Here is a 26,734-nt window from a genome sequence, read left to right as displayed (position 1 = left end):
TCAATAACCATGTTTTTTGTTAAGTTTACAATTTTTAACTAGTATTATGGTTCATGCTATGCATGGGCAAAAGGATTGTTAAACTATTCATACCAAAATATAATTTTTGAAAGTGTATAACACGAATTTAATTTAAGAAAATAAAAACAAATTTAAATTCTAAAAGGAAAAAAATAAAAATTTATTGGCAATTCACGAATTAGGTAATGAACTTTTTCCTTAACAATTACACAATGAATTTGAACGACAATTTGAAGATGAACTAAAACCTAAAAATAATACAAAACTAATTATAAAACTATTTAGAAGACTTTTTGTCAACATTTAGAAGGCTAAGTACAATAAAAATATATATATTTTATACTGAATCTAAATATGTAAAAACACCAGATGAGAACATGTGTGTTTAGTATGACCCCGTCCCAAAATTGATAGGTTCATTTCAAATTTGATAAGACTCTCTCGAGTTGAACCCCAATTGAAGTTTCTCAAACGTGAAACAAAAGATCTCTATATTATTATTTGAGAAATCAATTTCTTACATGTCGGTATTTACGGTAACTCTCACGATGTTGATTACATAGATACTTTTAATGAACTAAAATATTATATATGATTGATAATAATCATGTATTTCCTTTTTCATAATAAGATCTTAGTTAACTTTTTAATTTAATTTCCTTTTCTAAAAACACATAAATAAAAAAGGAAATATTTATAAAATAAAAATATAAAATTATTATATAGAAACGAATTTAACTTATTTTCTAAAATTTCCTTAAACAACATAAATAAAAAGCAAAATATATAAGCTTTTAACATATATATATAACATAGCTTCACAAAAATTGTAAATATAATTTTTTAAAAAAAAATATTCTTCTAAAAGATAATATTTTTACTTTGAATATTAACTTTAATATATTTTATTGTCATTCCTTTTTCAATATAAGACTTTAGTTAACTTTTTAATTTAATTTTCCCTTTTGCAAAAATACATAAATAGAAAAATAAATATTTATGAAATATAAACATAAAAAAAATTATATACAGAAATTTAATTATTTTTCTAAATTTTTTCAAAAACCGTAAATAAAAAGAAAATATATAAACTTTTACTATCTCTATAATATTATTTGAGAAGTCAGTTTCTTATGTGTCGCTCTTACGTTAACTCTCACGATGGTTGATTATATTGATACCCTTAACGAATTAAAATATTATATTTCAAATACAGTTATTTATTTTTACTTAGTTTCCTTTTTAAAATATATGCTTTTTTACAAAAACACATAAATAATAGAAATTATATAGATTCTATATGTAAACGATTTTTTTATTCTTTGTATTTGTTAAAAACATAACCAAAAAAGAAATGTATGTATAAGCTTTTAAGATATAATTTACAAAACAAATTGAAAAATAAATTAATATAGATATCCTTATTCAAAATCATAATATTATTATAAATATAGTTTATATGATTAAAAATAAATTTTAACAACATAAAATGATTATATAATATAATTTTTCAAAGAACAAACAATTAGATTTTGTGACTATTTTAAAACCAAACACATATATTAAAATGTAAGGCTAATAAACACGATAAAATAATATTTTTACAATGAATATTAATTTTGACTAAATGATAATAATTTTTAATAACAAAAAATTATCATCTAATATCAATTTATTACTTTTATTTTATAATTACTAACTTAAAACTGAATAAACAGTTCAAACAATGTTAGAATGAAAATTAAACTTATTAATATTGCTTGATCTGAACTGAATATAGTAAATTGATGGGGAGAAAACTTAAGAGTTTTTGGTGTAACTATATTACGAATCAGTAATTAATACTAACATGGTTATTATTGTTCTAGTCTAATTGTAATAAAATCTTTTGATTCATTTCAAAAAAAAAATAGAACCCAATCCACCAAAATATAAATAACCAAACTAATCAAAATATGAAGAATCAATTAAACCAATTGTTATGAATTAATTATTTTATATATTCATAAATGTGCATGAATTTTTAAAATATTACAAGTTATTTTTATCAATGCAACTTTGATTTAATATTTTTTCCTATTTTTTTCTGAAACAACATATATCAGATATACGAATTTTACAAAATATATGTGCAAATATAAGAGGATGAACTAAACTACTTGAAGTTAAGAAAATAATAATTCAACTTTAACATAATTAAGAAAACAAACAAAAATCGTTGCTAAATTAAAAAGAATAAAAGTAACTCGATGTACCAAAAATAAATATTTGAATTAATATAATATTATATTTAAAACTCACATATCTAATTATGATGGTAACGTAATGATACTTAATACATCAATACTATTAAAACAGAAGACCCTTTTTTGAGGTGCCCTCCTGTTTCAACAATATTTACAAGACAATGCCACTAGATTATTTTTAAACTATGATTTTAATTAAATTATTAAAGCATTATTTACTTATTCCACAATATCTTCTCTTCCAACAAACTAATCTATTAAATCATTAAAGCTATCGTAACCTAACTAATCTTATATTATTTCTCTATACTAAAAAAAAAATCTAACTATATTATTTCTATTAACATAACCAATCGTAAACCATATGTTTTTTTTTGAAGTATATGGTGTTGTGTGGGTTTTACGTATTGAAACTTACACCATCTAATAACATACAAGATTTTCAAATTGACATGTAATATATATAGATGAAGTCTGATATAATGCATTTTGGCAGTATTCATAATTATACGTTCCTAACATATATGATCCCTAATTCACAATACCCTAAACCCCAAATCATTAGTTTTTATTTTATTTTTACCCCTCATCTATTGAAAATAAACCATAAAAACAGAATTAGGGATAACTGTTAAATTAAAGTCGAAGTGTTTTTTTAAAATATATATGCTTAATAACAAATTTATTATTATACCAATTTATTTTTTAACTATTCAAATATTGTGCCGGTTGTTATCGTAGTTGCAATTTTTTTTTTCAAATCAATAACAAACAATAGAAATTAGAAAAATAAAAAATCGTAAACCTTAATATCTAAAATATTAGAGCAGAAAAACTAGCGCCCAATCATTATAATTCTCAATCTTCCACAAATCAACTTTTGTGAAACATAAACTAAACAAATCTTTAGTTTAAAACAAACTGACGACTATGCTGAAATGGTATTAGATGGTATAAAACTTTTTTTTTTTAACAACAAGATGGTATAAAACTACATTCATCAACAGCTTGACAAAAGCATTCACCACAAATAACAAAAAAAGACTAATCAGTCGTAAAATTAAGTTTTCTTAGCAAGATTAAACCTTTTAAAACTTTTTGGCGGATTCAAATCAAAGTGCTTCACTCATGGAAGCAATTCACAGCCAGATCCAAAGCAAGCTTGGAGATCATATTCTAATATGCATATGTAAGTGCGCTTTTGAGGGTTTTTGGTATATTACGGTCTTATTCATCTATATTAAGTACTGCATTACATATAATGATCACATATACACCATAATATATTTCTTTTTAGTTTTCATTTCATAACTAACATAATCAGTTCTATCCCTAACTTATAAAATTATTTTAATTTTTTCCGTCTATTGTGCTTAACAGAATCAGTTCTATGCTGATCTAAAAAGAATACTTTCATTGCTTTCTTTTATCTCACTTAAACTTCACTGCTCCTTCTACAGATCCTACAGAACAATAAAATTTTCTATAAGAACAAAAACAATATTGTATCAACATTAGTAGTTTCATTATAACAAATACAATATTATATAAGGCATCCTGAGACTTATATGCGTGTTGTTTCAGGCAGTTTAGAAATTCCTAAAACAATTTCAAAGTAGAATAGTTAATTAATTTCCAACTATACATACTCTATATAACTGGCTATGAGGACAAATTAAAACAATTAAATCCAAGCAGGTTAAATTTTTGTAAGGAATTAATTTATTAAAAAAAGCCTTACGAAAACTCATGTCTTTGAACAAAAAAAAATTCACCTCACTAAAATCTTGAAGTTAAGAAATAGCATTACTTACATGAGTTCTTTGTAAACTGCATCAGCTGCTTTCATTTATTTTCTTATGTGTCCTTTGAAGCTTGACTAAATCAGAAAATTACGAGATAAAAAAACCACTTCATCTTCCTGAATTATTTGCTAATTCCTTATCTTCCAACACCACCTCATCTTCACTTTGTTTTTATGTTAGATTCATCTGATTTTTTTTCTGTCAACAGATTCATCTGATTTAAACCATGCATGTGAAGAATATTTATACACACAAAAATCCAGAAATTAAAAAAGGTCAGAGAAATTGAACAAATACCCTTAGAACGTTGAGCAATCTCTAATTAAACATATGCCTTTGAGATATATTGATATTACTTTACATATCTCTCTCAGGATTTACTGTATATTTATAATTGAGCAGTTTTTAATAAATTATAAAATGTCTAAGGTTGTACTAGATTACTTTTTGGAAAACAAATTATGTATACAATTTTACCCCCAAATAGTATTCTCATTGACAAAGTGATATATAAGTGATATTGAATTATGTGTTAATTTTTTTAAAAAAATCATTAACACTAAATTAAAATTTTCAGTTGCAAAATCCATAATTGTAAGTTTGTAACCTTTACATAACTACTACAAATCTCAAAAATTTAATTGTAACCTTTACATAACTACTACAAATCTCAAAAATTTAACCATTAAATAAACACAATAGATGTAGATTATATCTTAACTCTTCCCAAAATTCATAAATGCAACCCTTATAAATACTAAAGAATTCATACAAATATATATAATGATGTCTTTGTTGCAAAAAATGTGATACAAAATCAAAAATACAAACTGATATCAAATTCAAAAATACAAACTGGTAACAAATAAAATTTTGTTTGAAAAAAATATTGTGCTTTTAAAGCGCAAGTAAAAATCTAGCCATATGTCAAAATGGTATAATCTATACATTATAAATTATTTATAACAGAAACATTACAAATTGATATATATTTTTTTTTTAAATAAAAAATTTATATGATAATAATATATATACAAAAATAAAAAATCCATACATTTTTTAATAATTAAAGATGAATCATAGTAACATTTTTCTCTTATAATAGTAATTTATATCTTATTTAATTTGCAAATAATAATTCCATACTATTTCAACTAATAGTATAGATGGATCATAGTTTAATATGTAGTTAATGTTTTTACTTAATCATAAAATTAGTTTTAATTTAATAAGATACAAAAAATTGTAATCTATTGTGTCTTATTTATTTGTAATCTATTAATTTAAAATTTCACATTACACAAAAATATAGTTACATATTGTCACAATATCGAAACAATATTACACATCTTGAAGTTAAATCTCCGATGAATACATAAACATATTGATGATTTGATATGTTAATATAACATGAAATAAATCCCGCGCTTTCAAAGCGCGGGTCAAAATCTAGTATAAATTACAATATAACCTAACACTTATAAACAAACAAAATAAAATATATAATAATTCTCACAATTTAATTATTTTATAAATGTTTATATAAAAAAGTATACTCAGATGTTTATAGAAGAGGGACAACATGAATATAATAATTCAATTTACATCAAAATCATGCAAAATAAAATTATTTGATGAATCAGGTTCAGTATTCTGGCTGTCTTGCACTCTCGATAATACATGTTTAGCAAAGACTTTTAGATAACCATGGATATTAAAGGCAAACTATTTTAAAATTTTAGCAAAGACAATAAGAGAAAATGAACGCCAAAATAAACAAAGGTAAACGACCTATTTTCACATTCGTATAGTAAGAGTTCTGCACAATCTTTCATGCTCATCCTAATTGCATACATTTTAAATATATGAACTTAATTGCACACATTTGAAGTAAATAAATCTGTTTACCCTCATTTTTTGAAGATCGAGATCCGAAACCGCAAAGACAAAGGTTTAGCTTGGTTTACTGGTTTAGAATCTAAACTGATATCAAACTAATTAAACCGATATCAAAACAGTTGGTATCGAACTGAAATTAAATCCCGACCTGGCCTGATATCCAAATAAAACCTGACCCAACATCCTACTCAAGAGTTGGGTGGAGTACTATTTGAATATCAGGTTCGGTCAGTGGTGCAGCATATGAATGGGTGAACGGTCGATCAATGAACTTTAGGGTTCTTCGAGACCTTTTCTTAGATCGATCAAGAGTTTCTTTCGATAGCTTCTTGAGATAAACTTCTTGTTTGATGAATCAAATCAAATCAAACAAGATTTAAAGCAAAGCTTCTTTTATAAAATCAAAACGTACATAACAAAGAGTCAAGAGATTAGCTTATATAGCTACTTCCCACGGAAAGCCTCAAGAAAAGAATAGGAATATAAAGACTAAAACATTAAGGAAATAAAGCATCATTATCTTAAACAGAAAATAAAAAATACAACCAAATCCCTATAGTCTTATGATTCAAATGTCTATGTTGGCGCCAAAACTAAGGATGCCGTTGCATCAGGACTCCCCAGGTAATAAGTATTCGACTCCGAATCTGGAGGTGTACTGGCGGGCAAATAGCGGGTAATGAATTCGAGAACCTGACAGCTTTTCGCTAAAGAAAGCGATAGGTTGGCCTTTCTGTCTAAGGACAACTCCGATACCCATTTTCGAAGCATCGCAGTGAAGCTCAAAGACCAGACCAAAATTGGGTCAAGCAAGAATCAAAGCCGAGCATGAGGTTATCTTTTATTATTGTGAAGGCGTTAGCTGCAGCAGGTGCCCAGTTGAGACGACCCTCTCGTATAGTGTCTGTCATGGGCGCTATCAAACTGCTAAACTGGGATACAAAACGACGATAGAACGACGCCATGCCATGAAATCTTTGGACCTCGGTCACTGTCGTCGGTGTTGGCCACAACCGAACTGCCAAAATTTTCCCTGGATCTACTGCGAGGCCTTGATCAGACACAATATAGCCAAGAAAGTGTACCTATTTGGAGCCGAATTCACACTTTTTTTAAGTTGCAAAGAACTGATCTCGGCGCAAAATGGTGAGGACATCTTTAAGGTGTTGAATGTTGTCCGCGAGTGATGTACTGAAGATGAGAATGTCATCAAAGTAGACAACCACGAATTTAGCAATAAACGGAAGAAGAGCTTGGTTCATTACTCTCATAAACGTGCTAGGAGAATTCGATAATCCGAAGGGCATTACCAACCACTCAAAAAGACCTTCTCGAGTTTTGAACGCCGTCTTCCACTCGTCTCCAGGGTTAATGCAAATTTGGTGGTATCTGCTTTTAAGGTCCAGCTTGGAAAAGATCGTAGCCGTCCTTATTAAATCCAATAAGTCGTCAATTCGTGGAATTGGGAAATGATAACAGACTGTTATTTTGTTTATCGCTCTGCTATCCACACCCATACGAGACAATCCATCTTTTTCGAATCAAAAGCGCCGGTACCGCACATGGACTCAAACTTTCGCGCATGAATCCTTTAGATACGAGTTCTTCAACTTGACGTCGAAGCTCCTCGTGCTCAGTGGGGCTCATGTGATAATGAGAATTATTGGGCAGTGCCGCATCTGGTATAAAGTCTATACAATGTTGTATGTCCCGAAGAGGAGGCAAGCCATCTGGCAAATCATCGGGAAAAACATCAGCGAACTCGTGCAACAGTTCCTTAAAGTCGGGTGGAATGTTTAGAAAAAGGTCTGGGCCGGCCGCTTTAGTCAGGAGAATAAGTACCCTCTCTTCCTCATGCATGGTTGCTTTGAAAGGTTGGCGTTGGAGCAAAAGAACAGGGTGAGACACCAGGTGGAGTGAGGCTGGTAAAGACGGTTTTAACACAAACTTGCGATTGTCCATGCTAAAACTATAAGTGTTGTTGAATCCATCATATATGATCCGTCGATAAAATTCCCAAGGTCTGCCTAGAAGGAGATGGCAAACATCCATCGGTGCGATGTCACAATAGATCTTATCTTTGTATGACTTTCCCACCGAAAACGTGACTAGGGCTCGGCGAGTGACAAAGAGATCATGTGTCTGCTGAAGCCATGCTAGTTTATAAGGCGGCAGGTGCGGTTTGTCCTTGATGTCGAGTTTGGTAACTGCATCAGCAGCTATCACATTCTTGCTACTTCCCGAATCGATGACAAAAGAACAAACTTTTCCATTGATTGTGCAATAGGACTGGAATATCTTGTTTCGTTGCAGGAAATGATCATCAGCGCGAGGTGTGAGGCAAGAGAGACGAACGATCAAGAGGTTACATGTATAAGGGTACAATTCTTCTTCATCATCCAGTTCATCATCGCCATAAACAGGTTCTTCAGTATCCAAAACTTCCTCAATTAGCAATCCACGTTTGCTTCGTACAGGGCATGCGACTTGACGGGGTCCTGATATCATGCATATTTCCATTGTTTTATCCATCCATCCATATGCATTTTGATCATATAGATTAGGATTTAGTCATGTTTAGGTTGCATTTTGCATACATGAGTCCTTATCAGGTATTGGAGTATCACATGGAGTTCTTGGAGACGTTTGGGTGCATTTGGAGCTCAAAAGAAGTGTTTAAAGTGATCAGCGGACGAGCAACACACCGGAGCGACCTAACCGCAGCGACACGATGAAGTCGCTGTGCCTTACCTCTCGGAGCGACCTAACCGGAGCGACGTCCTGAAGTCGCTGTGCCTTACCTCTCGGAGCGACCACGTTGGAGCGACGTCCTGAAGTCGCTCGCTCTTTTGACGAAACAGAGCTCAAAACTGAAGCCGGAGCGACCTCTCGCAGCGACACCCTGAGGTCGCTCCCGAAGCCCAGAGCGACGTGCTGGAGCGACTTGCCGAGGTCGCTGCGCGTCGCCTATCTGCTCGAATTCATGTTTTCTCAAGGCCCTTTTTGTCATTTTATTATGCACGTTTTTTATTCTGAAAACCTATGTTTTAATACTCTGTAAGCCACCAAGAGGAGATTATCTTTGTTCTTAGAAAAACCACCAAAAACCTTTGGAAAGTCATCTCTTTGAATCAATTGATCAGTTTATTATTGAGAATTCTGTGTTCTTATCTATTTTTCCTGAGTTTCTCTACATGATTAATCTGAAATCCAACATGGGTTTAAGAGGAATCATGGAGATTAGTGAGTAATCACCTTTTGAATTCATGGGTTAGGGAGATTGAGGGTGATTAGGTTAGAACTAGGATGTTTTAGCGTAGATCATTCATATTTCCTTGCTAGTTGAGTGAGCATAATGCATCTTCTGAGTTGGCCACTCAGTAGTTGAGCCTTAGGCATTTCCCCCCGAAAGGTGTTCGAGGAAATGCCCGAGACAACTCTTCTTAGCTTTTAGCATACTTTGCCAAAGACATTTGTTGTTAGAGGTGCTAAGATAGCCATTGGACTTGCTAGTTATGATTGCTTTCATATTATTCAACCAAAGACATTTGATGTTTGAATTGTGTTAAGTAAATGAACATTCATCTAGACATAGAGTTTGTTTAGGATTGTGTCCAAGCTTAAGGTTAATAGATTGATTGATCGTTTGCCATCTTTAGTTCGAAACTTGATCACCCGAGGTCTAATCCCTATATCCATGAGTTCTCTTTTCCAATAGTTAAGAAAGTATCATTTAGTTATTTCTTTTAATTAGTCATAGTTTAAAAACCCATCTAAATCATTGATTGCACTTAGATTAAGTGATTACTTGCATTCTCGGTGCTTTGATATCTCTCAGAACTGGTTCGACAATCATTTATACTACAGCATTTGTCTTAGGAGCCTTGAAAACTCCTAACATCAAATTGGCGCCGTTGCCAAATTCTGAGTAGATTTAAACATTGAGATTTAGTCAATTGCTTGAGACTAAGTCATTTTTATTTTCTTTTGTTACTGACTCTTCTTCACCTCCCTTTAATCTACAGGTGTATGAACTTGAGGAGCAGGGGTCCATCAAACCTAGTTCCAAGAGCAGCAGACATCAGGGCTTTAGAGAGAGAGTGTGCTAGAAAGAGAAGAGAAGAAGAACATCAGGCTCAATTGCAGAGACTGAACACTGACATGGGAGACGTTCATCAAGAAGATGCAGGCGTCAATGGCGCTAACAACAATGACCCACCTAACCAACAGCGAGCAGCTCGACCCATTGGCACTTACGACCGTCCAAACATTCATGGTCATAGATTGGGAATCCGAGCACCCGCTGTGGCAGCCAACAACTTTGAGATCAAGTCAGGACTCCTCAACGTGATCGAGAACAACAAGTATCATGGCTTGGCTCTAGAGGATCCATTTGATCACTTGGACAGGTTCGACAGCTATTATGGGTTGTCAAAAACCAATGGTGTGTCCGAAGATGCCTTAAAGCTCAAGCTATTCCCTTTCTCTTTGGGAGATAAGGCACGTCAGTGGGAGAAGTCTCTACCCAGCGACTCCATTACCACTTGGGATGACTGCAAGAAAGCATTCTTGGAGAAGTTCTTCTCTACTTCAAGAACTGCTAAGCTGAGAAACGAGATTTCCAGCTTTCAACAGAAGGGCTTGGAAGGTTTCAGTGAAGCCTGGGAGAGATTCAAGGGCTACCAAGCTCAATGCCCACACCATGGTTTCTCTAAGGAGAGCTTGCTGAGCACATTCTACCGTGGTGCTCTCCCTAAGTACAGGGCCAGACTGGATACAGCTAGTAATGGGTTCTTCTTGGGGAGAACTGAGGAGGATGCAGAGGAGCTGGTTGACAACATGGTTAAGAGTGATGCAGTCTACAGTGGAGACCACGACAGAGGCAGTAGAACTGATGATAAGCAGACGAGGAAGGAATTGAAGGCTCTACAGGATAAGATAGACATCCTCATTGCTGATAAAGCTACCCAAGAGCAGCTGCACTTTGTTGGCAACCCAAGCCAAGAGACACCAGTTGTTGTCCATGAAGTTGAGGGTTTGGAAGGTCAGGAAGAGCTGTGTTTCATCAACAACAATGGTAGCTGGTACAAGAAAGAACCCAACTTTCAGTACAACAACTACCAACAGAAATCCTATTCCAACAACCAACAGAGTGGTTATCAGCCTCGGAACAATCAGCAAGGCAGCTATCAACCTCAGCAAAACCCTCCTCCTGGATTCAACAACAAGGGCAACCATTCTTCCCAACAACAATCTAATCCCTCTACCTCCACTCCTCAAGTCAGCAGCACTGATGCTCTACTGAAACAAATCCTGGAGTCTCAAACAAGAAGTGAGAAGCATGTTGGCTATGAGTTGAAGAATCTTCACTCAAAGATTGATGGGAGCTACAATGAGCTCAACAACAAGTTCAGAGCTTTGGAGAACCAGTTTGCTGCCATGAACACTCAACAAAATCGCCAACAAGGTTCTCTACCTGGAAAATCTGAGCAAAACCCCAAGGAAACCATGAAAGCTATCACTCTCAGGAGTGGTAAGGAGTTACCTCAGAGAACTCTCACCAAGGATGCTGAGAAACAAAGTGAGGGGGTTGCCATCACCATAGATGATGAAGTGGTGATTGTTGATGAGAAGATCAATGACGAGATCTTGGAAAAGATAGTGGAAGCAAAAGGAAAAGGAAAGGTTGGAGAAGAGAAGAAAACAGTTAAAGATGGTGAAGTTGTCACTCCTGCAAGTGAAAACTCTTTTGTTCCTCCTGCCTATGAACCCAAGCTTCCATTCCCAGGTCGATTCAAGAGGCAGCTGCTAGAGAAGTACAAAGCTTTGTTTGACAAGCAAATGAGTGAAGTCCAGGTCACAATGCCCATTATTGACGCTTTCATGCTGATCCCTCAGTACAGCAAGTTCCTCAAAGATGCTGTAGCTGCAAAGAAGAAAGAGATGGAGGGCATGGTGATTCTCACTCATGAGTGCAGTGCTATCATTCAGAGACTGGTCATTCCAAAGAAGCTAGAAGATCCAGGATGCTTCACATTACCTTGTGCTCTTGGACCTATGGTATTTGATAGATGTCTCTGCGATTTGGGAGCTAGTGTCAGCTTGATGCCCCTATCTGTTGCTAAGAAGCTGGGTTTCACTCAGTACAAGAAGTGTAGACTTTCTCTGGTATTGGCTGATCGTTCAGTGAAGTACCCTGTGGGTATCTTAGAGGACCTCCCAGTGATGGTTGGAAATTATGAGATCCCTACAGACTTTGTGGTGCTTGAAATGGGTGAAGAAGCTCAAGATCCTTTAATCCTTGGAAGACCTTTCTTAGCCACAGCAGGAGCTATTGTTAATGTTAAAGAAGGCAAGATTGATCTCCATCTGGGTAAAGGGCACGTTCTGCATTTCGACATCAAGGAAGTAATGAGGAGGCCAACAGTTCAAGGACAAGTGTTCTACATCGAAGAGATGGATGCCCTTGCTGATGAACTCCTTGAAGAGTTGTCACTAGAGGACCCTCTACAGCATGCTTTAACTGTAGAGAAGGAGGCTGAGGTGATTGAGAACCTGGAGAGTACTGCCTATGGGATGATGCTGGATTCACACCAGGCGTTTTTCAGTAAGGACCAGTACGAGGAGCTTCCACAGATGGTTCACCAACAAGTCTCAGTCACTCAACAAGAGGACAACCAGCAGGATGACTGGAGTGAACTTAAGGCACCTAAAGTGGAGCTTAAACCTCTTCCCCATGGTGTAAGGTATGCATTCCTTGGTCCTAATGAAACTTACCCTGTCATTGTGAGTAGTGAACTTACTGAAAATGAGCTATCTGAACTTTTGAAAACACTTAAAAGATTTAGAAAGGCAATAGGTTACTCACTAGATGACATCAAGGGGATATCACCCTCTTTGTGCATGCATAGGATACATCTTGAGGATGAATCAATGACTTCTATCGAGCATCAAAGAAGGTTAAATCCTAACCTGAAGGATGTTGTAAAGAAAGAGATTCTTAAACTCCTAGATGCTGGTGTTATTTACCCTATCTCAGATTCTAAATGGGTATCACCTGTGCATGTTGTACCAAAGAAAGGTGGTATCACTGTGATCAAGAATGACAAGGATGAATTGATACCAACAAGAACCATCACAGGTCATAGAATGTGCATTGATTACCGAAAACTAAACTCTGCATCTAGAAAGGATCATTTTCCACTACCATTTATTGATCAGATGCTTGAGAGACTTGCAAATCACCCATTCTATTGTTTCCTTGATGGGTACTCAGGATTTTTCCAAATCCCCATACATCCCAATGATCAAGAGAAAACGACATTCACATGTCCCTATGGTACCTTTGCATATCGAAGGATGCCATTTGGTCTATGTAATGCTCCAGCCACCTTTCAAAGGTGCATGATGTCAATTTTCTCTGATCTGATTGAGGATGTTGTGGAGGTATTCATGGATGATTTCTCTGTCTACGGATCTTCGTTTTCTGCTTGTTTGTCAAATTTGTGCAGGGTCCTACAGAGATGTGAAGACACCAACCTTGTGCTGAATTGGGAGAAGTGTCACTTCATGGTCAAGGAAGGGATTGTGCTAGGACACAAGATTTCAGAGAAGGGGATTGAGGTGGATAAAGCCAAAATCGATGTTATGGTTGGTCTGCCTCCACCAAAGACAGTGAAAGACATCCGGAGTTTTCTTGGTCATGCTGGATTCTACAGGAGGTTCATCAAGGATTTCTCCATGATCACTAGACCTTTGACCAGACTGCTGTGCAAGGAAGCTACCTTCAGTTTTGATGTAGAATGTCTACAAGCTTTCAAGAAGCTGAAAGGTGAACTCGTTAGTGCCCCAATTGTCCAGCCACCTGATTGGGATCTCCCTTTTGAGATCATGTGTGACGCCAGTGACTATGCTGTGGGAGCTGTTCTGGGGCAGAAGAAAGATGGCAAAACCCATGTGATCTATTATGCCAGCCAAACCCTCAATGATGCCCAGATGAAGTATGCCACAACAGAGAAAGAGATGCTGGCAATTGTTTTTGCCTTTGAGAAGTTCAGGAGCTACTTGGTTGGGTCTAAAGTCATTGTCTACACAGATCATGCCGCCTTGAGACACCTTTTGGCCAAGAAAGATGCAAAACCCAGGCTTTTGAGGTGGATCCTTTTGCTCCAAGAGTTTGATATGGAGATCAAAGACAAACCTGGAGTTGAGAATGGAGTAGCTGATCATTTGTCCAGGTTGAGGATAGAGTCTGGTGTCCCTATTGACGAAGGACTTCCTGAAGAGCAGATCATGGCTATCGAAGCAGTGATAGCAGTTTGTGAGACTGGTAGGAAACTGGAAGAGGTCAAAGCAACAGAGGAGAAAGAACCTTGGTATGCTGATTTGGTGAACTACCTAGCCACAGGAAGAGAACCTTTGAATCTTGTAGGGTATGCCAAGAAGAAGTTCTACAAGGATGTGAAAAGATATTACTGGGACGAACCCTACCTCTACATTCTCTGCAAAGATCAGCTTTATAGGAGAGTAGTTGCAAATGAGGAGATTGATGGGATCCTTGCACAGTGTCATGGATCATCCTATGGAGGTCACTTTGCCACCTTCAAAACAGTTGCAAAAGTATTACAAGCTGGATTCTGGTGGCCACATATGTTCAAGGATACACAAGACTTTGTTTCGAAGTGTGATTCTTGCCAAAGAAGAGGAAACATCACCAAGAGGAATGAGATGCCTCAAAATCCAATCCTTGAAGTTGAAGTGTTTGATGTCTGGGGTATTGACTTCATGGGACCATTTCCATCATCTTTTGGCAACAAATATATCCTTGTGGCTGTTGATTATGTCTCCAAATGGGTGGAAGCCATTGCAAGCCCCACCAATGATGCTAGAGTTGTAATCAAGATGTTCAAGAGCATCATCTTCCCAAGGTTTGGAGTTCCAAGAGTTGTAATCAGTGATGGAGGTTCCCACTTCATTAACAAACTGCTTGAGGGACTTCTCAAGAAGAACGGTGTGAAGCACAAGGTGGCAACTCCTTATCATCCCCAAACAAGTGGCCAAGTTGAGATTTCTAACAGGGAGATCAAATCTATCCTGGAGAAGATTGTGGGGATTACAAGGAAGGATTGGTCTAATAAGCTTGACGATGCACTTTGGGCTTATAGGACAGCGTACAAGACACCACTGGGTACCACACCTTTCAACCTAGTGTATGGGAAAGCTTGCCATTTGCCAGTGGAGCTTGAGTACAAGGCACTATGGGCAATAAAGTTGCTGAACTTTGACATCAAGAGTGCCAAGGAGAAAAGGCTCTTTCAGCTACACGAGCTTGATGAGATAAGAATGGATGCTTTCGAGAACTCAAGAATCTACAAGGAGAAGACTAAGGCTTTCCATGACAAGAACATCCTGAAGAGAGAGTTTAAAGAAGGAGACCAAGTTCTTCTCTACAACTCTAGGCTGAAGTTGTTTCCAGGAAAGCTTAAGTCAAGGTGGTCCGGTCCTTTCAAGGTCAAGGAGGTTAGACCATATGGAGCAATAGTTTTGTGGAGCACTGATGGAAGAGACTTCACAGTCAATGGACAAAGGGTTAAGCTCTACATGGCTACTGCACCAGAGGAAGATGGGGTTTCAACTCCACTGTCTGATCCTACCCCGGCCTAATCTAAAAAGAGGCAAAGTCAAGCTCGGGACTTAAAACAAGCTCACTTGGGAGGAAGTCCCATGCGTATCCTTGTACATATTGCATTGGTATTTCCATTTTTCATCTTATTGCATAAAAAAAAAGAGAGAGAAGTTGTGTGCAGGTGCTTGATCGGTTCATTTTGAGCAGGAGTCGTGCGTGGGAGCGAGGTCTCACAGCGACACCTCAAGGTCGCTCCAGCTGGGAGCGAGGTTTCGAGAGCGACACTCCAAGGTCGCTCGCGTTTTCGTCGTCGGATCAAGAAAAACCGCCTCAGAGCGAGGTCTCGGAGCGAGGCCGAAGGGTCGCTCCAGCTGGGAGCGACATTATGGGAGCGACACCTCGGAGTCGCTCGCGTTTTCGACGAAACGGAGCTCAAAAACTGACCCGGAGCGACGTCCTAGAGCGACACCTTGAAGTCGCTCCAGCCCAGAGCGAGGTTTCTAGAGCGACACTTCAAGGTCGCTCGCGGTTTTGTCGAAACACGACGCGAGGAAACGACTCGGGAGCGACCTTTCCCAGCGACACCCTCACGTCGCTCCCGAACCGGTCCAGGTAAGTTTCCTAACTCTAAACCCCGGTTTGATTCAAGTAAACCGACCCTAGACCACCCTAAACCGAACCGGACGACCCTAAACCTACCCCAACCCCCGCGACTCTATCTCTCTCACTCTCCCCTCCTCTCACAAACTCACAAACTCTCTCAAACTCACCCACACCAAAAATCCCAAAACCTTCTCAATTCTCACCCAAATCAACTAGTTCTTGTTTCTAAACCAAGCTTTCGCCCCTGTAGCCTATTCCTCACCACCCATTCACCATTTCCTTTCATCCAGAGCAAGGTATTGAGTTTTTAAATTCAAATTCGTAGGTCCATGAACCCTAGAATTTGAAAGTCGAAATTTGGTCACTTTCTTGCTAGATTGTGGTGAAATAGACTAGGGAAAGTTTATCTATCAAGTTGGGTTGTTGAATTAATGGTGAAATTGAGTTTAATTTGCACTTTGGCAAAATTAGGGTTCATGGAATTAGGGATTTTCGAATTTGACCTTAATTGGGTGAGTTTGTGGGTGAACTAGATGTGTTAAGGTGTTACAAGAGTGAGAATTGTTGCATTGTGTTGAACTTGAGTTTAAATTGATAATTCATTTGTTAAGTTCACTTTTGCAATTTTCTCTTGCAAAATCCTGTTTTTCTTTACTTCCAACTACTTATCCCTTTTCAAGTTTTTACTTCTTCAGGTGAAAATGGTTAAGAAGACAAAGGGAAAGTTGGAAGCTGAGAAGCAAGAAGCTGAAAGAAAAGAGTTTGCATAAGAGGAAAAGCTTTATCCTGCGAGCCAACTGGGTCAGGGACGCAGAGAACCGTTCGACAGCAGACTTTGGCTGCAAGGAAATCGCAAGAACAAGAGAAGAGGGCTGGGAAAAGTGTAGCAGTTCCCACTCATGAGGAGAGTGAAACTGAGAGTGCTGATGAGCAGGCACCTACGAAGAAAGCCAAGATGTCCAAAGGAAAAGGGGTTGCTGTTGATCGAGACAGGGCAAAAACTCCATCTGTGGAGGAGCTGTATGATCACTTGAAGAATGGGGTCACTTGGGCTCCAACCAGGTTCGCCGACCTCGATTTGCTGAAGGAGTTGGGCCTAGAATCCGATATTGAGGCGATGCTGGGACATTTGAAGATGCCAAAACTCCTCACCATGGCTTATCCTTTCTACAAGGATGTCACTTGTCAGTTCCTATCCTCTCTTGTGGTCACTTACCACGACACGGCGCATGTGAGGCAAGGATGGGGAAAAATCACGTTCAAGGTCAATGGAAGGGAATACAACATGAACTTCAAGGACATTGGGAGGGTCATGGGGTTCCAAGACCTAGAAGACCACTCACTTCCCAAGTGTGAGAACCTCCCCACAGAGCTTTGGAAGTTGATCACTGGAAACAGGCACTCTACCGGGGCTGACAAGAACTCACACATCCGACACCCGTCTGTACGCTACCTCCACAGATTGCTAGTCCATGCTTTCTACCCACGGAAGCAAGCTGGTAATGTTACTGAGGAAGACATGCGACTGCTCTGTCCGGCTATCCGTCCTTACGCTCAACCTGGAGTGTTACCCCTTCCCAGCACTGATATCTATGCTACCTTTGGGATGGTCAGTTTCTTTGTGGGCCGTCTCGAACACTACAGAGACTGGGCGTGGTACACCACTGATTCGCGCCCAAAGATGGGGATAGGCGGAATGATCACACCACTGCTCCAATTTCTGAATGTTCCCTTGGGAAAGGACGCAGCGGGGCCTAGGTTCATTGATGGCACCTACTTGAGGATTGCCACCTATTTCAGTGGGATGTATGGGAAGGACTACGTCTACCACTACTACTTGCAGGGCAAGCCAGTCGAGGTGGTTCTTCCAAACCGGAACCTGACGAGTTTAGAGATACCAGGAGCTGTCAGCTTCAACATTCCCCAGGAGTACTTTCTCGGAGAACACGGGCCTCTCGATCCAATTCAAGCAGCTTCATCAAGGAGAAGGAGTGTCCCTACGCAACCTGACCCGCCTGTTGCAGACACGTCTGAGCATATCTATGGACCTCCGCGCTACTACTTCAAGCCCCATGACGGAGTCCTTCCCCCTGGAGCTCTCCGTGATGCTCATGACCACATTGGTCGTCTCCAGAGGTGGAACAAAGCTCAGGACAGAACGATAGAAAAGCTGAAGGATAAGTGCAAGGCGCTCAGCAAGACTGTGAAGAAGCAGGCAAAGACTTCAGCCAAGTTCATGAAGAAAGTAGCTGATGTCTTAACTAGGGGAGGAATAGCTGGATGTAGCTCAGCCGATTTCGCTTTCGCGAACACCTCAAACCCCCAGCCCCCACCCCCGCCTGATGCTCTTGGCTTCCCCCTCACTGCTGCGCAGCTTCAGCGTAAGTGGAGGAACCCACCCACTCAACCTTCCACTTCCGGCAACAAATCCCCATCCCTCGCTTCTTCTGACAGTGAGCACGAGATTGACGAGGTTGAGAGCCAGCCATGGTATGGAGGCTCCGGTTCAGCATCCGGTGGTTACTACACCACCTTCCCTCCTGACGACGACGATGCTGGGGCATCTGCCCCCACCTATTATCCATAGGAGGTACTTCTTTCTCTCCCTTGTATATACCATTTCATTTTTTGCATATTAGTTTTCTTCTCGGTATCTCCTTCTTTCTTTGACAACACAGAGACTGTGTAACTCAAGTTTGGGGGAGGTACCAAGCATTTGATCATGTTTGCTTTGATTGTGTTTCATTTGAGTCATGCATTGCACACCTATTTGCATAAAAAAAAAAAAAGATTTTTCATTTAGTTTGCATCATTTGCACCATTAGGAGAGTCTAGAGCATATAGGTTGCATTCACTTGCATTGGGAGCAATGATTTTAAATGCCTTGTAAAGAACACTACGTTGCACCATTGAGTAGCCATGCACCTCTCGAAAAGACTTGTATGTTTCGAGCCTTGAAAACTCTTCTTGAAACTTGTTGATTGCTGAAACTCAGTCTTTGAAGCCAACTACAACCTTATTAGAAATGAATGAACTTAATGCTTCTTGCTTAGGGTCCCTTGTGTACTGAGTCATGGCTATACACACTGGAGTTGTCACATCTTTTATGCCAATCTTTTTGACAAACTCTAGTGGTAGACCACTCCCAAAACCTTTCCTTCCTTTTAAGCTTTCATTGTTTGATGAGTGAGGCCTTCTTCGGAAAGTCTTACATGCGCATAATGTTGAGAGTATCGGGAACGACAATGCTTGATCTTCATTTTTGCTAGATTGGACACTCTTTTGTCTAGCTATAGGTGGGAGGGTGAGTGTTGTGATCATGATTTGGGAGAAATGAAAAAATAAAAAGGATAGACTCTTTGTGCTTAAGTGAATTGATTTTCTGGGATAAGTAGAGAACCTCTAGCTCTAGTTTTGAAAAGTCTTGGCCCCCAACCTAAAAAAAAAAAAAATAAAAAAAAAAAAAGGAAATCGAAAAAAAAAAAGAGAAAAGAAAGAAAAGGGGGCTAGCAAAGTTGTTAGGAGCTAAGAAATGTTTTGAGGTTGTAGAAAAATCCCTTGTAGATTTCAAAAAGAAAGAGTTAAAGTTCTTAGGATCTTTTGGTGAGAGATGTGAGTTGGGTTTGACATTTGGGAATGATTGTGTAATTGTATGTTTGGGAAAAGGGTAGAACAATGGAGATTGAGCATTGTATGCATGAGTTGGTCCCTTTCTTAGATATATTATGTGCAATGTCAAGGCTACTTGTTTTGAGAGTAAACCACCTTAAAGATCATATGTTTTGAACCTCTTGAATCACTTGAATAAAAGCCTTCCCTTACCCAACCAAATGACTTGGACCAACGGACCATTTGCAAGAATTCACCTGATGTTTTGTGCTTAATGAATGTGAGAGTTGGTTGATTTGAATGTGTGGATGCTTGATGATGAGTGTAGGGACAAAAGGAGTTGAGATAGGCCTAGAGAAGCTAGAGTGTAATAAGAGAGTGTGCTAATTATATTTGCTAGTGGTGTTTCTTTTGGCTATGAGCTCCCACCTTCAAATCTCTCTCCCTATGAGCTCTAGAAAGTTCACTTGTGGACAAGCAAAGAACAAGTTTGGGGGAGTTGATATCATGCATATTTCCATTGTTTTATCCATCCATCCATATGCATTTTGATCATATAGATTAGGATTTAGTCATGTTTAGGTTGCATTTTGCATACATGAGTCCTTATCAGGTATTGGAGTATCACATGGAGTTCTTGGAGACGTTTGGGTGCATTTGGAGCTCAAAAGAAGTGTTTAAAGTGATCAGCGGACGAGCAACACACCGGAGCGACCTAACCGCAGCGACACGATGAAGTCGCTGTGCCTTACCTCTCGGAGCGACCTAACCGGAGCGACGTCCTGAAGTCGCTGTGCCTTACCTCTCGGAGCGACCACGTTGGAGCGACGTCCTGAAGTCGCTCGCTCTTTTGACGAAACAGAGCTCAAAACTGAAGCCGGAGCGACCTCTCGCAGCGACACCCTGAGGTCGCTCCCGAAGCCCAGAGCGACGTGCTGGAGCGACTTGCCGAGGTCGCTGCGCGTCGCCTATCTGCTCGAATTCATGTTTTCTCAAGGCCCTTTTTGTCATTTTATTATGCACGTTTTTTATTCTGAAAACCTATGTTTTAATACTCTGTAAGCCACCAAGAGGGGATTATCTTTGTTCTTAGAAAAACCACCAAAAACCTTTGGAAAGTCATCTCTTTGAATCAATTGATCAGTTTATTATTGAGAATTCTGTGTTCTTATCTATTTTTCCTGAGTTTCTCTACATGATTAATCTGAAATCCAACATGGGTTTAAGAGGAATCATGGAGATTAGTGAGTAATCACCTTTTGAATTCATTGGTTAGGGAGATTGAGGGTGATTAGGTTAGAACTAGGATGTTTTAGTGTAGATCATTCATATTTCCTTGCTAGTTGAGTGAGCATAATGCATCTTCTGAGTTGGCCACTCAGTAGTTGAGCCTTAGGCATTTCCCCCCGAAAGGTGTTCGAGGAAATGCCCGAGACAACTCTTCTTAGCTTTTAGCATACTTTGCCAAAGACATTTGTTGTTAGAGGTGCTAAGATAGCCATTGGACTTGCTAGTTATGATTGCTTTCATATTATTCAACCAAAGACATTTGATGTTTGAATTGTGTTAAGTAAATGAACATTCATCTAGACATAGAGTTTGTTTAGGATTGTGTCCAAGCTTAAGGTTAATAGATTGATTGATCGTTTGCCATCTTTAGTTCGAAACTTGATCACCCGAGGTCTAATCCCTATATCCATGAGTTCTCTTTTCCAATAGTTAAGAAAGTATCATTTAGTTATTTCTTTTAATTAGTCATAGTTTAAAAACCCATCTAAATCATTGATTGCACTTAGATTAAGTGATTACTTGCATTCTCGGTGCTTTGATATCTCTCAGAACTGGTTCGACAATCATTTATACTACAGCATTTGTCTTAGGAGCCTTGAAAACTCCTAACATCAGGTCCAGCCTCGCCACAAGAAAAACAACGTAACCCTCATGTGCGCTGTTGTCGAGATGGATCGCTAGAAACAAAAGCAGTCTCGGGTTTCGGAGAAGCAGATTCGGTAGAAGGGGACGCTGAAGCAGCTTGATTCTGGTGTGTTTGTCGATTAGTGGTCCAGGGTACAGAATTGTTGCGAGATTGGGCTTCTACGGTGAGTGCTTGTTGATGCGCTTCCAAAATAGATTGTGGGCAAAAAATATTTAGCATGAATTGAATTTGTTGACGTAATCCTCCAACAAATCGCATGCTAATTGTTGTTTTGTGTCCTGTATCTCCACACGGTTGATAATCTTGAAGAACTCGGTTGCATATTCGCAAACCGTACATGATCCTTGACGCAGGTTCTGAAATTTTTGAAACATGAGTTGCTCATAATTATAAGGCAGAAAATTCTTTTGCATCTCGCGCTTCAGTTTGTCCCATGATGAGATCTTTGTCTTTCCGAGTCGAGAACATGTGGTTTTACATTGATACCACCAGGCTGCCGCTCGATCACAGAACCGAATTGTTATTAATGGAGTGTATCGTTCGAAAGGAATTTGTTTGAATTCAAGGATCTCGTCAACTGTTACGAACCAGTCTAAAAATTCTTCAGCGACGGTTGAGCCGTTGAATTTTGGAATCTCAAGTTTTAAACATGAATTCCAGGAGGAGTCGTTGTCGTCTTCTTCTGATTCCGAGTTATTATGATTGGGATGATTGTGGTGTTGTTGTTGCGGAGTGGGGCAAACGGGTTTGCGGCATCTTCGGAATCGTTGTGGACAGATAACTGGTCGTTGCGTTAATGGTGATTATCTGGGGTGGCCTGCTGCGTTATTAAAGCGGCAACAGCAGCAACAAGGTTTGTGACTTTTTCTTGAAGGTCTGCAATAGATTGTTGAGTAGCCGGAGCGTCATCCTCAACGTATTGGTGAGAACGTGTCTTTCAAACCATTGTGAACTTGTCTTTCAAACCATTTCAAACCATCCTCAACGTATTGGTGAGAACGTGTCTTTCAAACCATTTCAAACCTCAGCGTACGAATGGGTGAACGGTCGATCAAAGAACTTTAGGATTCTTCGATACTTATTCTTGGATCGATCAAGTGTTTCTTTCGATAGCTTCTTGAGACCAACTTCTTGCTTGATAAATTGAATCAAATCAAAGAAGGTTTAAAGCAAAGCTTCTTTTATTAAATCAAAACGTACATAACAAAGAGTCGAGAGATTAGCTTATATAGCTACTTCCCACGATAATCCTTAAGAAGATAGGAATCTAAAGACTAAAACATTAAGGAAATAAAGCATCATTATCCTAAACCGAAAATAAAACATAAAACCAAATCCCTATAGTCCAATGATTTGAATGTCTATGTTGACGGAAAAACTAAGGATTCCGCTGCATCAGTGAGGTTTTAATTTCAGTTTAATACCAACTAGTTTGATTGGTTTAACTGGTTTGATATCGATTTAGATTCAAAACCAAGCTAAACCTTCATCTGTGTGGTTTCGTGTTTCGATCTTTGAAAATTGAGGTAAATGGGTTCATATACTTAAAATGTGTACAATTAGGATCAGCATGAAAGATTGTGTGAAACTGTTACTATATGATACTTCTGGTATGGAAATAAGTCGTTTGCCAAAAAATAAAAAGAATAGACTTTCCCATACACAGTTATCAAAGAAACTCATTTGCCCATGGATTTCGACACCAGCATATTCTTAACTCGCCGGCATCGCCATCTCTTCTCCGCTTTTCATCTTATTGTCTCCCTTTCTCTTCGTTTCACTTGTTTTGTCCAGGAGTTTCTTGTTTGTCTGGCTTTCTTAAGCTCTTTTGCTGTCGCTAGTTATGAGAGATGGTGTCAGTGGAATCTCTTTATACTCTGGATCTTGTCTATTCCTTGCCCATCTCTTATGAGTCCACTAGTTCCAGATCTGAAGCACTTCTTCTTTATGGTTCTTCTCAGATTTCAGATCTGCAGATGTTGCGATGCGTGCGACCTTTCTTGTCTCCTTCGACGATGACCATTCTCCCTCTCGACCTTCCTTGTCTCCTTCGACGATGACCATTCTCCCTCCGGAAAGATTGACTATGTCTGGTTCTTGTGTGAATATGGCTCGTGTACTAGTCTTTTTGGCCACGGTTTGTCAGATCTATGTGCGTCAGAGGCTCTGAACACGACTACTGAACTATTCCAGCGATGAACCTCCCTTTTGATGATCCACTGACCAATCTCTGTTCACTGCGAACACCACACGTATCTGCACATTCCGCCTACCACAACGACCAACGGCTCAGCTTTGGTTCCGGAAAGTCTCCATGGTTCCATCATGGTAAATGTGAAGTCCGCAGGTTTTGCTTGGAATCAATGCTTGTTTCTTTGGAAATTGGAGTCAAGCGCAACTTACTGTCTGCCGGTGTGGAGGAGTCAAATCATTTAATGTCTGATTTATTTCAGGGGATGACACTTTCAGCTCTATCATGGGGTGAGCATGGCACTATATCCATGAGCTACGTTTCAGATTTCGCTAAACTTGAATGCTCTAGTTTCTCTGCATATGTTGCTCAATTTCTCCAGGTGATGAAGTCGCATATTGTTAAATTACAGCACCACTTCATACACGTTTGATGTCTTTTGGTAAACCTAAAAATCTAACCCTAAAATACCTTACATGTTAAAACTTTTTGTTGCTAATCAATAAAGATCGTCCAACACATGGTTACCAAATCACTAAATATATTTTTTAAATTTCAATTATATTAAATTTTAAGTTATATATCTTATATTGGTTCTTATGTTGATGATTAATAAAAATATTTACACACACTATTTCTAAACACTTTTAAAATAAAATTTTAGATCAAATTACGAAGTAGACTTCAGTAGTTGATTTCTTAGGAGGTCTACACTTTGTAGACTTCTCTCTGCTACATGTAAACTTCCGAAAGATACAATCGTAAAATGAATTCATAATTTTTTTTGTTTAGTCATAAGGGTAAATAATAATTTTGCTATATCTTACTTTTGTTTTGCGTTAATTGAATATGGAGTCTACTTTTCATTTCAAATCAATATAGGTTATATTTGGCAAATCCCTTTTAAAAAAGTTTAACTACTAATTTTTATTTTTATGTTTATATAATTTTTAAAAGTATTTTTATTTAATTTTCCGTAAACGTGTCCACAACAACAAACGTTAGCTGAAACACTCTTTAGATTTTGAGAAGTTTAGAGTGGTGTAAATTGATTTATATCGTTTATTGTGACTGTTGTATAACGCTAAAACCGTTAACATCCACAAACGCAGCGTTGGTGGATAGTAGCAACAAAACTAGTCAAACCCTTACAGCTATTATTTTTTTTCATGAAAATGTAACTGTTCTATTTTATTTTCGTTATTGGTTCTATTTTGATTTTAAAAGTAAATAGAGTAACATTCCTTACTATCGTGGGTTATTGGGTTTAAGACGAAAAATTAATTATTTCTCTTTCTAAATGTTTATATATTTCTCTTTCTAAGAAGAATAGCTTATTTATTAAAAAAAAACAAATTACTTTAATTAGGAAAGCAGTATGAAAATCTAATACTAACCATTAGAATTTTATATATACATATTTGTTTGAATCTTCTATATATTATTATATTTGAACACCTTGAAAATCATGTTACCTGAATTCCTAATTGAAATATTCAATTTATATGATATTTATTAATTTTTATAATATTAATGTTTTTGATTGAATGTATTATATATGATTTATATATTAGTAATTTACTAAAATAATTTATTTATACATATATAAAATATTATTACTATAAGTATGGATTAAATAAAATGTGGTCATCAAATTAATATTTATAAATATAAAATTCTAAATTTAATAAAAATATACAAATATAATTAAATTTACTAATTAAAATATTTTTAATATATTGTGCTGGATTTTTTTTTGTTTAAGATAGAAATAAGAACAGATTATTTTATGTATTTTTTATTTTTATCCAAAATATCTAAATTACAAAAATGAGAAATAAAAATTCATATTTATTTTAAATTAACTATATATATTAAAATAAATATTAAAATTATCTGACATACATGTAAATGTTGTTGATATTTATTACCAAGTTTATATAATACAACTAACTTTATTACTTTATGATTTGTTAGAAATTGTGTTGAAATTTTGTTTTATAATTTTAAAAATTATAACTGATTTGAGTATCAATTTTGGTGAAACATTTGATGATATAATTAATTAGAAAGAAGAGACTTCTACATTATATATAGGGGTCATATAGATTTTCTAGTTACACGTTAATGTCAAAGATGGTGTAAAGGCATATGCTTTCCATTTCTTTTCTTTCTTTTTTTTGAATGAAATATGCTTTCCATTCTTCACACCTAAGTACTCTTTCGTTTCATGGCTTTCAGTCCATTCTATACTAGATTATATAAATATGAGAACGGATTAAGACAAGTAACGTGAGAACCTACACCGACTAAGCTTTATGTAAATGTTTGTTAATTAGGAGCTCGAAATTATTTGAAGTTTGAAAGCAACTACCTGCGGAAGTTTGGTCAAGGCTCACAAAAATTCTCCTCGCATCGAAGTTAACAACCAATTAGGAGAGCTTCCTTGAACTCTTTGTTGGCACAACTGAACACGATTAGAATCTTTCTCCAAAAGTATGTAATTCAAGTCGCAATGATCACTCTCTTTGGTGAGAGAGAAACTATAGAAGACATGGCAAAGTTTCAACTCGTTATCTTCAAATCATCATCAGTAATTATTAACAAACAGGTGGGGAACATGCTGCTTTTTATCCAAAAAATGGGGAGCAAAAAATACGATAGAGGTTTAGAGACATTGTAAGTGTGGATGAGTCAGAAATAAATAGAATAAAAACCGTTGCCGTTTTATACGATCAATTCAAATTTTATACGAGATAACAAGTTTTTGCGGTTTTTAAATCGTAAAGTTCTAATGGT

General features: G+C 37.3%; 1 protein-coding gene and 1 non-coding gene across 2 annotated transcripts; one reads left to right on the top strand and one right to left on the bottom strand.

Annotated features, from left to right (window-relative positions):
- Positions 1-10,573: 10,573 nt before the first annotated feature.
- On the bottom strand, positions 10,574-10,680 carry LOC125609786. Its single transcript, XR_007339931.1, has one exon. It is a non-coding gene; the product is annotated as a small nucleolar RNA R71 (small nucleolar RNA).
- Positions 10,681-11,533: 853 nt separating this feature from the next.
- Positions 11,534-18,364, top strand: LOC125608650. The gene is made up of 6 exons (XM_048779084.1): positions 11,534-12,955; positions 13,049-14,275; positions 14,336-14,664; positions 15,804-15,865; positions 17,006-17,261; positions 18,127-18,364. The coding sequence occupies exons 1-6, from the start codon at positions 11,813-11,815 to the stop codon at positions 18,362-18,364; spliced, it is 3,255 nt and encodes a 1,084-aa protein (XP_048635041.1). The 5' UTR covers positions 11,534-11,812.
- Positions 18,365-26,734: the final 8,370 nt, after the last annotated feature.

The sequence above is a fragment of the Brassica napus genome, chromosome A5, assembly GCF_020379485.1.
Source record: "Brassica napus cultivar Da-Ae chromosome A5, Da-Ae, whole genome shotgun sequence".
Lineage (NCBI taxonomy): Eukaryota > Viridiplantae > Streptophyta > Magnoliopsida > Brassicales > Brassicaceae > Brassica > Brassica napus.
This window is presented reverse-complemented; position numbering and strand designations above follow the sequence as displayed.